Below are 14,406 nucleotides of genomic sequence, written 5' to 3'. Positions count from 1 at the left end.
ACTGCACATGTTTGGTTGTGGAACAGAAGCTCCACATTAGCTCGGATGAGAGCTGGGGACCAGTGAGGGCTGCCCAGAGAAGAGTCTGGCTGCTTTGTTTTCATCACTTGCAGAGTCACATCCTGCAACCAGGCAGACTGTTCCAGATATCTGCTTTCACTGATATACTTACCTGAGGATCTGAAGGGTGTACATTCAACTTCCGAAGACTGAAGGAAAGCCATGTAGCCAAACTAGAAATGAAATTCAGAATGATACAAGATATATTTGAAATAATTCTTCTGCTCCTTCTTAATGAAAGACAGGAACAGGCACAGATATTAATTTAGACAAGATGGCTTTAAATAATTTATTGAACATTTCAGAAGACAATCCATCAAGAAATGCAAGATCACTGCGTGGGTGGTCAGTCACACTGGATATCTTTTTAGGATCCAGTTTATCCCAGAGAAATAGCTCATCATCTCAGCATCTCCCTGCCATCCACAGAGAGGTTGGAGAACAAGAGTTCAGCTGGGAGATTTTTTCCAGTAAGAGAGATGATAAACTGTTTCAGGCTACACAAAGTAGCATCTGGCCTCCACACACTTAAAAATAATGTGTTTTGACTAGTGTGTCTTATTTGATAGGCTATCATGTCATGTGCTGGCACTAACAAGAGATGTGAACAATATGAAATGTCATGTTAGGCTAAAGATGCAAAAAATGCTGCAGAAATGCAAAAGATGTTGGCTTCAGCAAAGTGACTTTTTCGATCAGAAAAGCGCCTCAAGATTTCTGAATGCAATTGTTCTGGAGGGTGAGGGTGTATTTCTTTTTTGAAATGAAAAGGACAAGCATTTTGAGAAACATGGCAGGAATTTCTTTTGTCCAGAGATAGGAGAGACTGATCCAGTCAGTCCAATTTTTACCTCTAGTCTTTACAGCTGGCTTCTGCCTCAAATCCTGTCCATCACAAAGAGGTACAAGTCTGTCCTTCTGGCACAAATAAAACTTTCCCACACTGTTGCCAATAACAATGCAGTAAGTCTAGTGTGTGAAGAGCAGCTACTGAATTTAACATTACTGAAACCTGAGTAACTTTGAATTTGGTCTTTGTCATTGCTTTATGCATACAGATCTGCTGTGCTTGGAAAAAAGTGGGTTACTCTGTATTTAGCTTTGCTCTCTGCAGGTGTGAGGTGGGTGTGGTAGAGGGGCTCCTTAGTATAGTGATACTGCAGTTTGATTAGTGCAATTGCATCCAATACTGAATTTATAAATAATCCAAAGTTATAATAAGGGTGGAAGTCTTAATTTATTTAATTCAGGTTTAATTTTTTAAGATATGTACAGTTCTTGTTTGCTTTATAACCTCAGCATGGTTTTATTTTTAGAATCAATTTATAGTTCTTGTTTCATGGTGATGTAAACCCTGTGATGCGTTCATAAGGCTTGGTATCTCATCAACAGCTGGATTGCTGAATGGTGCTCACGTCCTTCCAGAAATGGGAGCAGTCAGTTTTAACATGAACGGACTTTTCAAAGCATGCCTGGGTGTTTGGGTCTCTACATTGGCTCTGAAAAGATGGGTTTTGTAATGGGAAAAATAACCTGGTTTGAGGCGGGGAAATATTTTGTCTGCGTTCAAAATGTGCTGAGAGGGAGAACTTCTCAGTCTGAATGAAATGATGTTTTTATTGTGGTCTGTATTTTGAGTAACCAAAACGGCAGATCAAACTAAATATGAACTTTTCCCCCTCTCTGCCTTTATATTAAATCCCTGACTCTTTCAGAGGAGTCATCAGTCAAAATGAGATAGAGATACAGATAATTTGTGTCTAAGTTTTGTGGGCTCTTCTGAGCCAGGTGACAAGTGTTCCTGTATGAAGTGTTTACCCTATGAAGTGTTTATCCTACAAATGCTAGCAAAGCTTGGGCCGTCTCATTTTAGATTCAGTAAAGCATTTTCCATCACAACATTATGCTTAGAGGTGTAATTACAAGTTCTGCATGATCCTAGATTTACTTTAAAGTGTGCTAGAGACCTTGTTAAAGAAAACATGGTTTCTACCCACATGATTGCTAGGCCTACAGCCTACACACAGTGAGAGCATCTGCATGTCCAGATAGGTCCTGGTCCCCCTTTCAAGTCCTAGATTAGTCTGTTCTGAAAGTTACAATTCTCCTCCATCTTGAAGTGTGCCTTTAAAAAAAAAACAAAAAAAAACCACACAAATGATTTCGTACTGTTTTAACCACACTGCTGGCTGATCTGAGAGAGGAGGGATTCTTGCACTGAGTGGTGGTGCACAGACATGGCAGAGATACCTCAGTACCTGAGAAGGAACAATCAGAGATAAACACACACATGGGTGTGTGCACACAGAGCAGTCTCCTGTTCTTCAGAGAGGAAGCAAATTTCCTTTGGTAATGGAGGATTTGAAGGAAATGGCATTATGTTCTCCACAACAGAAAAAAATGTGTATTAATAAGGATCCCATATTTCTCGCTGCAGTTTCCTGGACAGAAATAGATTTGAATGTGGGCCATAGCAGAGGTCCAGCACACCCAGAATCCATCAGGCACAGTGCATAGGTGGTCACTATATGGGTATGGAGTCCCACAAGTCCTGAGCACATCGGGATCTGTGTGTGTGCCATGAGCAAGTCCACGGATAGCTGACACATCACACACGTTTATTCTGTCTGGGAGGATTTCCAGGGGCATAAAGGAACATGCATGGAGTCCTGGTGGGGTGATAACTCTGTGTATATATTTCATGTGTTGGTAGCCAGTGTCTCACTTAGAGGATGATAGGCAGCCAAAAATGTTTAGTGCCAGACCAAATGGACCTTGTGTTCCCACATTTTCTGATAGCACAAATTCCTGGGCAAGCTGTCAAAGGAGGTTATACCATACCTCTAACCTGCCTCCTGTCAGCACATCCTGTCTGTGCTGTCCCAGAGACAGCTGTCAGCCCCCAGCCCAGGAATTCTCCCTGCCCCTGATGCTTCTGCACTGCATGGTCCATAAGAGCCTCCCCCAGCCTCCAGGTATCCCAATGTAATCAGGGAACAGGGGGAGGCACACGGGCTTGTGTTCAGCATATGTGCATTTGAAAAGATGCAATAGGGATCCATAGTGAAAATCCTAAGGATGAAAGAGAAGCTAATGCTGTCAGCAGGGATGTAGAGGTTGCCTGTCATTCTCATTTGCTGGGAGCTGGTCCTCGCCTGTTTCCACATAAGGACAATATAACCAACTGTATTAGTGCAAGTGGTTAGAGACTCTTACAACTCTCCTTGGACAGCAGCGACAGAAAAGAAATTCATTATGAAAATCTGACTCTTGGATCTGCTGCACACACTTTTCCCAGAGGTGGGATAATACCTAAGCATGCCTGCTGCCGGCATGGCTGGCTTGGAGGCAGAACACAAATTGCAATTGTTTTATAACACTGGGGGACTTCCTTTGGAAGATAAAAATGCTTCAACTTATTTGTGTGCAAACTACATTTCCTCAGACATCCATCACAAGATTTCTTTCTTCTGTTTTTAATTAATCATGACTAGAAGATACTGTCACAGAAAAAGGAGTGTTACCATTTGAGGTATCATAAGTATTGGTTAAGTGGAAGAATTTGCCAAAATTACCCAGATTAATTAATACCTTGGTGGCCTACAAAATTCATGTGAGTTCATGGTGGTGACACTCTGCTTCATCCTGTGAAGTTGAGCACATACCTGTTTCAAAACTAAATGAAGCCTCCATTTGCATGGCTGCATGAAGGGATTTGCAGTCTCAGTGACTCTTTAACTGCTGCAGAAAGTCAAACTAGTTTAAAGTGCTGGATGCTGTGGGATGTGGAGGAGGCCACTGGGCTTTGGGGCACGGGCACACAGCACTGATGCTAAACTTCAGCTCTGGACTCCTGCTCTACTTCAGCCATAAAATTATCTTTCTGTATATGTTCTGTTGAATGACCTAAAGTACTGTAATGTGTATTACATGCAAATGTTTAGAGTCTCTCTCCTAACCTTGTCTCAGTTTGAGGAGACAGTCCATAAAGTATAACAGAATTAATCAGGTATTTTGCCTGTGCTATTCTGTCATAAGTTTTTGAATAGTCACGTTATTTTCTCTGGTATCTCATTTGCTGCAACTTGACAGGAATTATAAAAGAATGAGATAAAACCTTGCAAATCTTCACATCAACCAACCTGTTTGAAGGGGCAAACCCTTACTCTTGCTTCCCATGAACAACATCTTTCACATCTTGTTCTTCTGATTTTCCTTTCTTTCATATGTTGAGTTCTTCCCATCATTTCACCTTATCTTACGTGGCCCGGTTAACGTTCCCTTCACCTGTGTTCACAGAGAATGCAAACAAACTGGAAGAAAGTGCAAGAGGGATCTACATCCCTTGTCCAGAGCATTACAATGGCTTCTGCATGCATGGCAAGTGTGAGCACTCCACAAACATGCTGGAACCGTCTTGCAGGTAACCCTTCTCCTACCAGCAAGGGAAGGCTACACACAGGGAAATACTGACTTACAGAAACATTTTGTCTAGATCAGCTGTGGAAAATAATGGCAACCATGGCCCTTTGTGCTACAAAATCCATCAGACTTAAATTATTCAACGAAGTCCCAAAAGTGTTATTGAGTTATGAACAATGTTAATTGACTGTAAAGCCATCCAGTAAGCTCCAGTTCTATTTAGATGTGTTTTTAAAAGCCCTTCACAAAGCGCTCAGACCACGCTAGGTACCCTCCTCAGCCTGAGGGAGAGGATGTGTCCCTGCTGTGGCAGGAGTGATGCTCGTGGGGCAGCTGGCTGGGGCAGAGGTGGCTGCTTCAGCGGGGGGTGATTTTGGAGGAGGTTTGGGCAGACAGGAGGGATCTAGTGAAAGCACTGTAGTGCTCCCACAGTGAATGCCTCCCTGCACAGGTGCAGATATTACTTCTGAAGTCCACACAGTGGCCAGGTGGCTGGAAAAGGACTATTACACGTGAAGCACCATTTCCTGGGACACTGGAATGGGAGCACAAAGACAGAGAACAGACGTTCTCCCCAGGGCAGAACCTTAAGCCAGCTTCTCCGGGCTCACACAAACAGCCAGGGCACGTTTTGCTCTTTGCAGCTGCTGCATTTTAGGTGCTCCATTCAGCTGGAAAATGTCCTTTCCTCAAGGTGCTGGCAGCTGTGGGAATGCAGAAGAAAAGGGAGGAAGCTCAAGGCTTAACCAATCAGGATTAGTGCTCCACTAACACACATGAGAGGAACCCAGGCCGTCTGTCTCAGTACCTGACAGTTGCTGCTGCCACTGACCTGGATTTTCATATCTTGCTTGGCCAATTAAGGGGAAACAGGACAAGGGCTGAAACTGTAAAAACACTGCTTGGCCCCAAAATCACAGAGCAGAGTGGAGATGTCAGGCTGCAGGATGGGAACTGGTGAGCAGTGCAACAAGCAGGATCGGGGTGGATGGCTGCAGCATCAATAGAGGGGTTTTTTATAGCAACCAGATGAAATGTAAATGATGTATCCACTTTCAGGAGCATCTAATCACATTTCATATGGAGCCTGGATGATTGCTTATCACCTCCTTAGGGGTAATCTGCATAAGGAACCACAACTCGAGGGCTTTTCACCCTCCCCCACCTCCCCAAAGAAAGGGAGAAGTCTAAAGTATGTTGTGCAAGGAACTAAATGAGTTCTCATCACAACGTGCAACTAGTTCCACTTGAAGCCAGTTATGTCTCGGTCCCCTGGGCACCTCCTGGCACTCTCACAGTGTTGTTCACTCTCACAGACCTTGGTGACACTGAGGACCAGAAGTCTTCCCTCTGAGAGGTTGAGCACTCACTGGTACTCTCTCTGTGGAAGTCCATTCTGGAAAAAAAAAAAAAAAACACATAAGCTTATGCTTCAGCCACTAATTTTTTTCCAGATACAATTTTCCCAGCATTCCTTGAAAGCAGCAGGTGTAACGAGAAAAAAATATGTTTTGTTTCAGATGTGATGCCGGCTATACTGGACAACACTGTGAAAAAAAGGACTACAGCGTTTTATATGTGGTTCCAGGTCCAGTACGATTTCAGTATGTCTTAATAGCAGCTGTGATTGGAACTATCCAGATTGCTATCATCTGTGTTGTAGTCCTCTGTATTACAAGGTCAGTATCTCTGGTACTTTACAGTGGAAAGAGAAAAGACTTTTGTTTTTCCTGCAATGTGCGCTGATTATACCGATTTCTGCAGTGACACTACTGATAACAAATGCTATTTAATTCACCAACAAACACAAGATATCATCTGGTCCAGCCAGCCAGTGCTCCTTCGTTATTATGACTGAATTTTTACTTCCATCTTAATCAAACTTAGGGAGCAACAGTGCCTACAGCAAGCGAAGTTCTCTATTTTGCATTCAGATGCTTGGACAAATATTGTTCATATAAATAAGGGGAATATAAATACAGCAGCTGGATCAACACTTAATAAAACTAATCATATCTCCATCTGGTTTCCTTAAGGGCCCATTCCCTTAGTCCTAATCAGGCAAAGCAGACAAACTTTTAAGCCTGTTTGCAACCCTGCTGATTAAATGATTTCATTAGGCTTGAGTGCATGTTCAAAGGCACTGCACATGTTTTAAGGTCTTCCATATATGATGTACTTGGGGTTTTTTTCTTTAGTGAGGAGCAGAGGGTTGTGTGAATGGAAAAGACAGCCCCAGGGTAGTTCAGAATGAGAGGGGTAAATGCAATCCTTCCCCTCCATGTGTTGCTCTACTCCCCCACTTGACTGTGTTACTGTCTCTGGGAGAGCTTGGGGTAAATTCTGAAATGAACTTACCCCATGTCAAACATCTACGGGCTTCTCTTAGAAATCACAAGGTTAAATTAAGTCAGCTAGCAGCACCAATAAATCACTCTTTTACAAATTATTTTCTTTTTAAAATAAAAAAAAAAAAAGGCCAGGTATCATACCTCCATATAAAATAAAATCTACTTTATTTCAGTCCCTATGTTGCACTACTTGGCGGGAAAACAAGTGTAGAGCATTTGTTCCTGGAAAAGACAGAAAAAAAAAATTCATAAATCCTTCTCTGGCCTAAAGGCACAAAACAAAACCTATTTTGGCCAAACTGAGTTCATCACCTGAATGGCAACTACGGAATGAGTCAGGAGATTACAGGAGGTGGTATTCACAGAGGTAATTCAAAGGACCAAAAATATAGCATGTAATGAGGAAAGAAGGTGGTGAAGTAGCTGATAATGGAACAAATGGGTATTGTTTTGTGAAGTGACTGGTTTTGTCACCTTGATGCAGTGAGCAAAGTACTTTATTCTGAAGAATGAAGACAGGGAGCTCTGAGTGATCTGGTGCTGTAATGCAAATTACCCATCACACTGTTTTCATACAGAGACAGTACCTTTTCCCCCACACTTAGTAACCAAGTCAATTTATGATCTTTTGACTTTTTTCTGTAATGCATGTAATTACTGCAGAGCATCCTCCATCCCAGCATAATGATTTGAGATACATTTGCAAAAGGGTGCTCTTAAGTGGCCTAAGAGAAATCCTCATGACAAGGGAGTGTTGTGGCAGCATATGCATAAGCAATTGAGTTTATGAAGTTGTCTGCTTTGGAGAACCTGACTGTACTGGTTTGAACTCCACACCCTGAGTTCTTGAAAGTGCTGAAAACACCTTGCCAAGTTCCTGGGAGAAAGAAGGGAAACTTTACTCAGAGGCCACTGCGGCCAAATTCTTTGCTGCTCATTTCAGTGCAACTTCACCTAATTAATTTATCAAGTGAGTTTGGTGCACTGTGTTCATTTGAGCTGCACAAAACTACCACTGTAATCTTCCAACTATCATTACTATTGTTGCTCTTAAAATCTTACATGTACAAGTGGTGCAAATCTGTGGGGGTACCCTCCATTGCTTTTAGGGCCATTGTTGCACAGACACTTTAATTGAATAAATGGGCTGCTGACAGCTGAGGTTTGCCCCTTCCTCTGCCTCCTGGGCACTTGTCCCTCCAATGCTCTGTTGCCACCATTACCATTTCTTTAGCCACGCAAACAACGAAGTCAGGGGATGGACTCAGCTGAAAATGAAACCAACAGAAGTGATGATTGAGGTTTTACTGACTCAGTTCCTGGAAGAGGTCGGCTGCTTGACTACTCATCACTAGTGCCAGCAATGGGAATAAGCTTCTGGGGTGGAGGAGTAGAGAACCAGAGGCCAGGAGGTGAAACAGTGAGGCACAGTCTACCCAAGGACTTCTAGCTTGGAGATAAGGCAAAAAAGGAAGCAGTGATAAAAGTGAAGGAGGATGGCAAATAATATAGATATGGCCTAGTGTTATAATGATTCTCAGCAGTTTTCTTTACAGCTTTGCATTTCTAGTGCTTCCCTAATGTTTAGTCACAGCAGCTTATTTATGTGAAGAAATAACTTGATTAAAAATGAATGCATAACGTGTTTTACCTGCTATGAATCACATTGTGAGTAACTCGAGCTTTTGAGCAAAGCTTCAGTGGAGGGAGAGAGGGAGGGCAGCCTGTGCTCCAGTACTTGGTTTACATCGATGTAACTGCTGTGTTCGGAAATGAATGCATCCCCCACACAGTGCACTACAAAGGACTTGTGATTAAAGAGTTGAGGACCAAGGAAAACCTATCACTACGTTTTAGCAGATGATTAAGTCTAAAAAGCTGGTTAAATGCCAGTGCCCCTCTTAAGAATCCCTGCTGCACTTCAGACACGGCCCACCTGTAAATGCAATTGCACTGCATGTAAGCAGCCGCGGTGTTGGTGCTGGGCCCTGGGGCCTTCCCAAGCTCCCAGACATTGGTAATGTACAGTTGAAACATGGGCATTTTTGGTTCAAAGATGCTTTTTCATCATCTTAATTGGAGTAATCTCTACACTTGAATTGATTTCTCTCGACCTTGAAGTAAGCGACTGTGTAGATACTGTCGGTGTTGGTTTGAGGAAAGTGCCTGTTCATCTCCTTGCTTCCAGCTGGAGCAGTTAGTGTCCACCATGGGATTGCTGACCATCCTGATCATCCCCCAGCCACCTGGCTCCTCCGTGTTTCATAGAAAATCAGTCTGGTTGTGCCCACTGTGCCCTGGTTCCCTAATCCTGCTTCGCATGGCTGAGCACTGGGGCAAAGCAGGGCTGTAACTCCTGATGCTGGAGGCTCGGCAGGAGCCCTGGAAGCTGGGCTGCACTGTGTGGCCGCGGGCATTGGTGGGGCTGTCTCAGCTCGTGGAGGTGTCCCTGGCCGTGTCCTGCAGAGCCCACGGGGCCCCGCTGTGCATCCCTGGCCGGCCGGGCAGGAGAGGCCGCGCGGGGACAGCGGGCAGGAAGCGCTCGGTGCACATGGCACGCCGGCAGTGAATCAGCCCTGTGTTTGCTAACAACAGCTCCCTGACTCACTCCCAAAGTTTGAGCGCCTTTTCAGGGAACTCGCAGGGAATAATGAGTTTGTCATGAGATCACAGACCAGCTAAAGTCTGCCTTAGTTCTGTAATGAAAGCTCTGCCGTGACCCCTAAGAGCACAGGAGACACAGGCTGGTTTTTCCTGGAGTAATGATAGCAGCCTACTTCACTGCTTCCCAGGAAGGAACGAGGCAAAATATAGCCCACAGCCATACAGCTTCTCATGAGGGGGTGGTCCTGGTGGCTTAAAAGTGAGGCAAGTCAGGACAGTCTGACCCATATTTTGCTAGACACTTACATAATTGTATTCCAGCATTTTTTTAAATGCTTCCTAAGTTCTTAGGCTCTTGTTTAGCCTTTCAGTTGACGTCACAAAACTATAACATCACTTCCATTCAACGGGGGGGAAAATGACCTTTTTTACTTTAAGGGGTCAATAAAAATCTATTTCACTCTGTTGTGCTCTTAGTTATTTGACACAGAGCTTCAGGCAAGTGCTTTAAGCTCCCATTACACTGAGAAGGTGCATAACCCATAGGGTTTCACACGGTGTTGCTGGAAGCCCTCCTGTAACAGAAGAACAAGCCAGCCCCATACAAAGGGAATGTTTTTCCATATCAGCATGGTCTGGAGTACTCTGGGGCCTCTTCTTGTGGCACTCCAAGAGGGTGTTTCAGTCTCTGTTGTGCAGCTGCCCAGTTTCTACCATAACCACCCTTGGCTTCCAGCTGCTTAGGACTTCCTGTGGCCTCCACCCGGGATTAAACTTCTCTGTGCTTTCTGCCTGAGGGTGCCTTTCCATGGGAGGGAACCAGAAACACACCATTAGCTTTCCATTAGGGGGAAACGTGGCATCCCCACAGCTGGTGTTGCTGCAGGTGAAAGATTGAAATGTGCTCTCACTGAGGAGCACCATAGGTCCTGAGGACAGCCTCTGCAGCTGTCCAAAGAAATCTCAGATTTGGGGCTTTCCAGCACAGTTGCTTTCCACACCAAGCCAAGCAGCCATGGCATGGTGCAGGCACCTGTAAGTAAAGTAGCTGTTTGCTCATGGGCTGAAGCATGGAGCATTTCCATGGAGGCTAAGAGGGACTGCAGACACTTAGGGCCTTGGAAAGGCAGCCCCTGCAGCCACTTTGTAAACACATCACAGACCTGGGACGCTGACCAGGTGAGCATGAGACCGTCCTGGGTCTTCCACCTGTGCCTCGCTCAAAATAAATGCATTATTTAAAGCTGAGCAATGTGATGCAGTTGGGACCCTTGTGATGCAGCAAGAGTGGCCAGTGTTCAGGAATCTGAAAGTCTCCCTTGCCATAATTTTGTTCACAGTATGTTTTGGGGGGGTTGTGGCTTTTTTTGTGATGCCATTGCCATTAGCTTGCACAGTCCATTTCATTGAGGAGGAAGCACGCCGAGGGCTGGAGGATGCACCTCTCGCCCTCGCATCCCTGCTGCCCCCGCCACCTCTTGAGCAGATGTGTTGCTAAGAGCCGTGTATTCTCACAACTCTCTTTTCCAGGAAATGTCCCAGGAGCAACAGAATCCACAGACAGAAGCAAAACACAGGGCACTACAGTTCAGACAACACAACAAGAGCATCGACAAGGTTAATTTAAAGAGCGCATGTTTCCACAATGGCAAAACTAACTGCAGAGAGCTTGGACTACAAAATACAGTATTATAGACAAAAGATTAAGACAAGATCTACACATGTTGCCTTGCATTTGTGGTAATCTACACCAATGAGAACATGTACTACAGCTATATTTGATTATGTATGGATATATTTGAAATAGTATACATTGTCTTGATGTTTTTCTGTAATGTAAATAAACTATTTATATCACACAATATAGTTTTTTCTTTTTCATGTATTTGTTATATATAATAAATACTCAGTGATGAGAAAAAAATTGCCTTTCTTAAATTTGCTGTATCTCATAGCTGTGTATAGTCTTGGGATATTGTATATGGACACTAACAAATCTCTTTTTTTTTCTTTTTCCAGTTCTAGTGGCAATTTTGAGTCTACTGAACTCAGTAGTAGGGTTTTGAGTTGGTCCAAGATCAGCGACAATTATGGATGTGGGAAAGGTGAAGAATAATTTAACCTACATTGAGGAGGGATAAAATATTTCAGATCCGGAGTCAACTACATTTCATCAGCCTTCTTCTCCCATACCATCTATCTTTACTCTCCCGTAGTTTAGGAAGTCTTTGCCTTCTAAATTAAATCCTAACCGAAGGGGAAATGGAAATTCTCGGTAACCGCAATGAGAGTGTCGGGGGTAATGTTTCCATTTGGGATGGAATTAGGTGTCTGTCAAGGTGAACCCTACGAGAACACTTGGCAGAATCTCCAACTCTGGTCACTGGAGTGAGTGAAAATTGCTTCTCACTCTTGATTGAAAATTATTAGGTTAAAAAAGTTAATAACATAATAACAGCTGAAATGCCAGTCCCATTTGTACCTCGTGAACATGCTGATATAATTTATTTTTTCTAAGAGAAGGTGAAAACCACTCAGAAAATACCTTATGAATAACTTTATGGGTGACCCTACTCCATTAAATGTAATGAACCCAAATGTTGGCTATACCTCAGGAAAATAAGGGCATGTGTTTTGTCACATCCACATGATGGACAAGATGCAGAGTTATTTCCATGATAGCTGAAACTCTCCAAAACACACCCTTTCGAGAAGGTAATTCTGCTCTAGTTTGTGCTATGAATTTTGAAGACAGCAGAGCGAGACTGAAGGGCAGAGTGGGGTAACATCACTGCTGCTGCATAACATCCACTCCACTAATTGAGTGCCCCAGCTCTAGTCCCACTGAGTAGCACAACTGAGCTAAAGAGCCCTTGTAGCAGCAGTCCCTGTGCTGCTCCTCTCCAAAGAGACTTTGCCCAGGCAGAACATACCCAAGACAAGAGTTAGGAGTATTTTTCACTGTCATCACCATGTCAGAGTAAGACCTGGGCTTACCTGGGATGATGTCTCATGAGTGTGTTTCCATTTCCTACTTCAGCATCCGTCTGGTCACTCACAACAGTCACCACCAACCCCACCAATGACAGCCCACCCAGTCTGGCCTTCAGACACGGGTGCAGCGATACGTCTACTCTAACACGACTTTTGGTCTTCCCCCTCCCTACTCCAGCCTGCTTTGAAGTGAATCCATTGCATGATGTTCACACGGTCTCAGTTTTTGTCTTGTTCTGGGTTTCTTGGCTTTTTAAAGGTAATAAAAGGTGATTGGCAAGAGATGCTTCCAGACACCTGGTCTGTGCTGATTGATGGGAGTGGGAGTGTGGTGCTTGCACAGGCAGAGGGGCAGATGATTGCACAGGGCAGCTCTCTGGCACAGGGCAGCTCTCTGGTGCTGGCCTTGCAGGGACCTTCTGCTTCCTGGTGCCGTAGGCTGGGCCGAGGCAGAAGGAGAGGGGGCTGTACAGCCAGCCCCTGCTCCTCAGCCCTCGCCCCAGCTCTCCAATCTTGGAGCCTTGTTTTCAGATGGGAAGAGTGATGGTGTGGGGCAGGAGTGCACAGCAGAGGCTGCGAGCAGGTGTGATCCTGGCTGACTACACCACAGGGATGTTTCCATGCTCAAACCCACTGGAAAATACTCCTCTCTGTCCCAGTCCTTGCTGGATTTGTGTCCCACGCTCAGGCTCAGCAGTGGTGGTCTGATAGGGAGCGCAGCCCAGGCACAGCAGCGCTGCACAGTTTTGGTGGCACAAGATGCCCTCCAGGGAGACTTTGCAAGCTCTGGTAATTCATGCCCCAGTGGCATTACAATGTTCCCCCCTCAGACCCCTCCATTGCTACACCTGACACAGCGACAGCAGCGAGCTCCTCTGAGGAGCACTTCAGCAGCAGGTTGAGGATTAGGCTGAAGGAGGCAAACGTAGCCCTACCCTGCAGACACCTTCCCGTGCTTTGTGCTTCCTGAGAGAAGTGTTGGAGTCTAACAAGTGTCAAAAACGCATATTTTAAGCCAATTCCAAATGTCAGTCCCCCCACTGGGACTATCAGGTCTGGATTGTTTATTTCGGTCGCTTACGTTAGATACAAAAACAAACGTTAGCACATACACATCATCATGTAGCTAGAGCAGTAAACCTAATTAAAAAAGGCAAGGTTTGGCCTGGACAAAAATAGAACAAGAGTGAAAACAGGAGTCCGACACGCTGTCTCCAAACTTCCCGACATTATGAGCCTGGCTTTTACCGAGCAGTGGCACATTTAATCCCCAAACAGCCTGCGTTTGCCAGGTGTCATTAGCTGCATCCCCAGCGGCAGGGCCTGTCACAAAGCCTCACACCTCCCCAACAAGGCCAGTGCTTAAATACCTGCTGCAGATAGGAGGGCAGAGAGGGGAAAGGAGTTTTCGTTTTAACACACAGGGGGCAGGTCCCACCTCTTTAGGTGTTTAAAATTTAACCTTCAACATGCTGGCATGGGCACACCTTCTGACAGTAATGGCGTCCTCAGGTTGTACGTACAGAAACAGAGATTTCTACCAAAGACATTTGCAGAAATTGTACAAAATGCAGCAGCAAATTTGGAGACGTGGATTTGGGGTTGCTTTTTCCTTTTCGGAAGGGTCTGGAAAGTGCGTGTTTGTTAGATCCCTATGCTGGCCAGAACTGGAGACATGGCAATCTCTGTGCAGTTTAACAGAAGATGCAGGGAGGTGGACTGGGCACATAAGGACCCGGCCAGGCAAAGCCACAGCCGTGGGGATTGTGCCATGCACCAAGGCAAAGCCCAGCTCCTCCACCTGGAGTCACACAGAGGGGTGAAAATGTGTTGCTGTTTGTCCTCTTTTCAGTGCACACTTGCAGCAGCATGAGCAAGGTCCCTCATGATGCCCATGGAGATCGACTCAGTCCTTGGGGAGGGCAGTAATTCATCCATTTTGGCTGGTTTTTTGTCATGGCACTATAGCAACTGT

At 44.8% G+C, this 14,406-nt stretch overlaps 1 protein-coding gene across 1 annotated transcript in view; it reads left to right on the top strand.

The window, feature by feature from the left end:
* Window positions 1-12,723, top strand: part of TMEFF2 (transmembrane protein with EGF like and two follistatin like domains 2) — a 125,554-nt gene extending 112,831 nt beyond the window's left edge. The window contains exons 8-11 of the mRNA XM_048309739.1: window positions 4,360-4,483; window positions 6,003-6,161; window positions 10,968-11,054; window positions 11,457-12,723. Coding sequence (XP_048165696.1) covers window positions 4,360-4,483; window positions 6,003-6,161; window positions 10,968-11,054; window positions 11,457-11,553 — 467 coding nt within the window. The 3' untranslated portion in view covers window positions 11,554-12,723. The remainder of the gene's footprint in view (window positions 1-4,359; window positions 4,484-6,002; window positions 6,162-10,967; window positions 11,055-11,456) is intronic.
* The last annotated feature ends 1,683 nt before the right edge of the window (window positions 12,724-14,406 follow it).

Source organism: Corvus hawaiiensis, chromosome 7, assembly GCF_020740725.1.
Source record: "Corvus hawaiiensis isolate bCorHaw1 chromosome 7, bCorHaw1.pri.cur, whole genome shotgun sequence".
In the NCBI taxonomy this organism is placed as follows: domain Eukaryota; kingdom Metazoa; phylum Chordata; class Aves; order Passeriformes; family Corvidae; genus Corvus; species Corvus hawaiiensis.
This window is presented reverse-complemented; position numbering and strand designations above follow the sequence as displayed.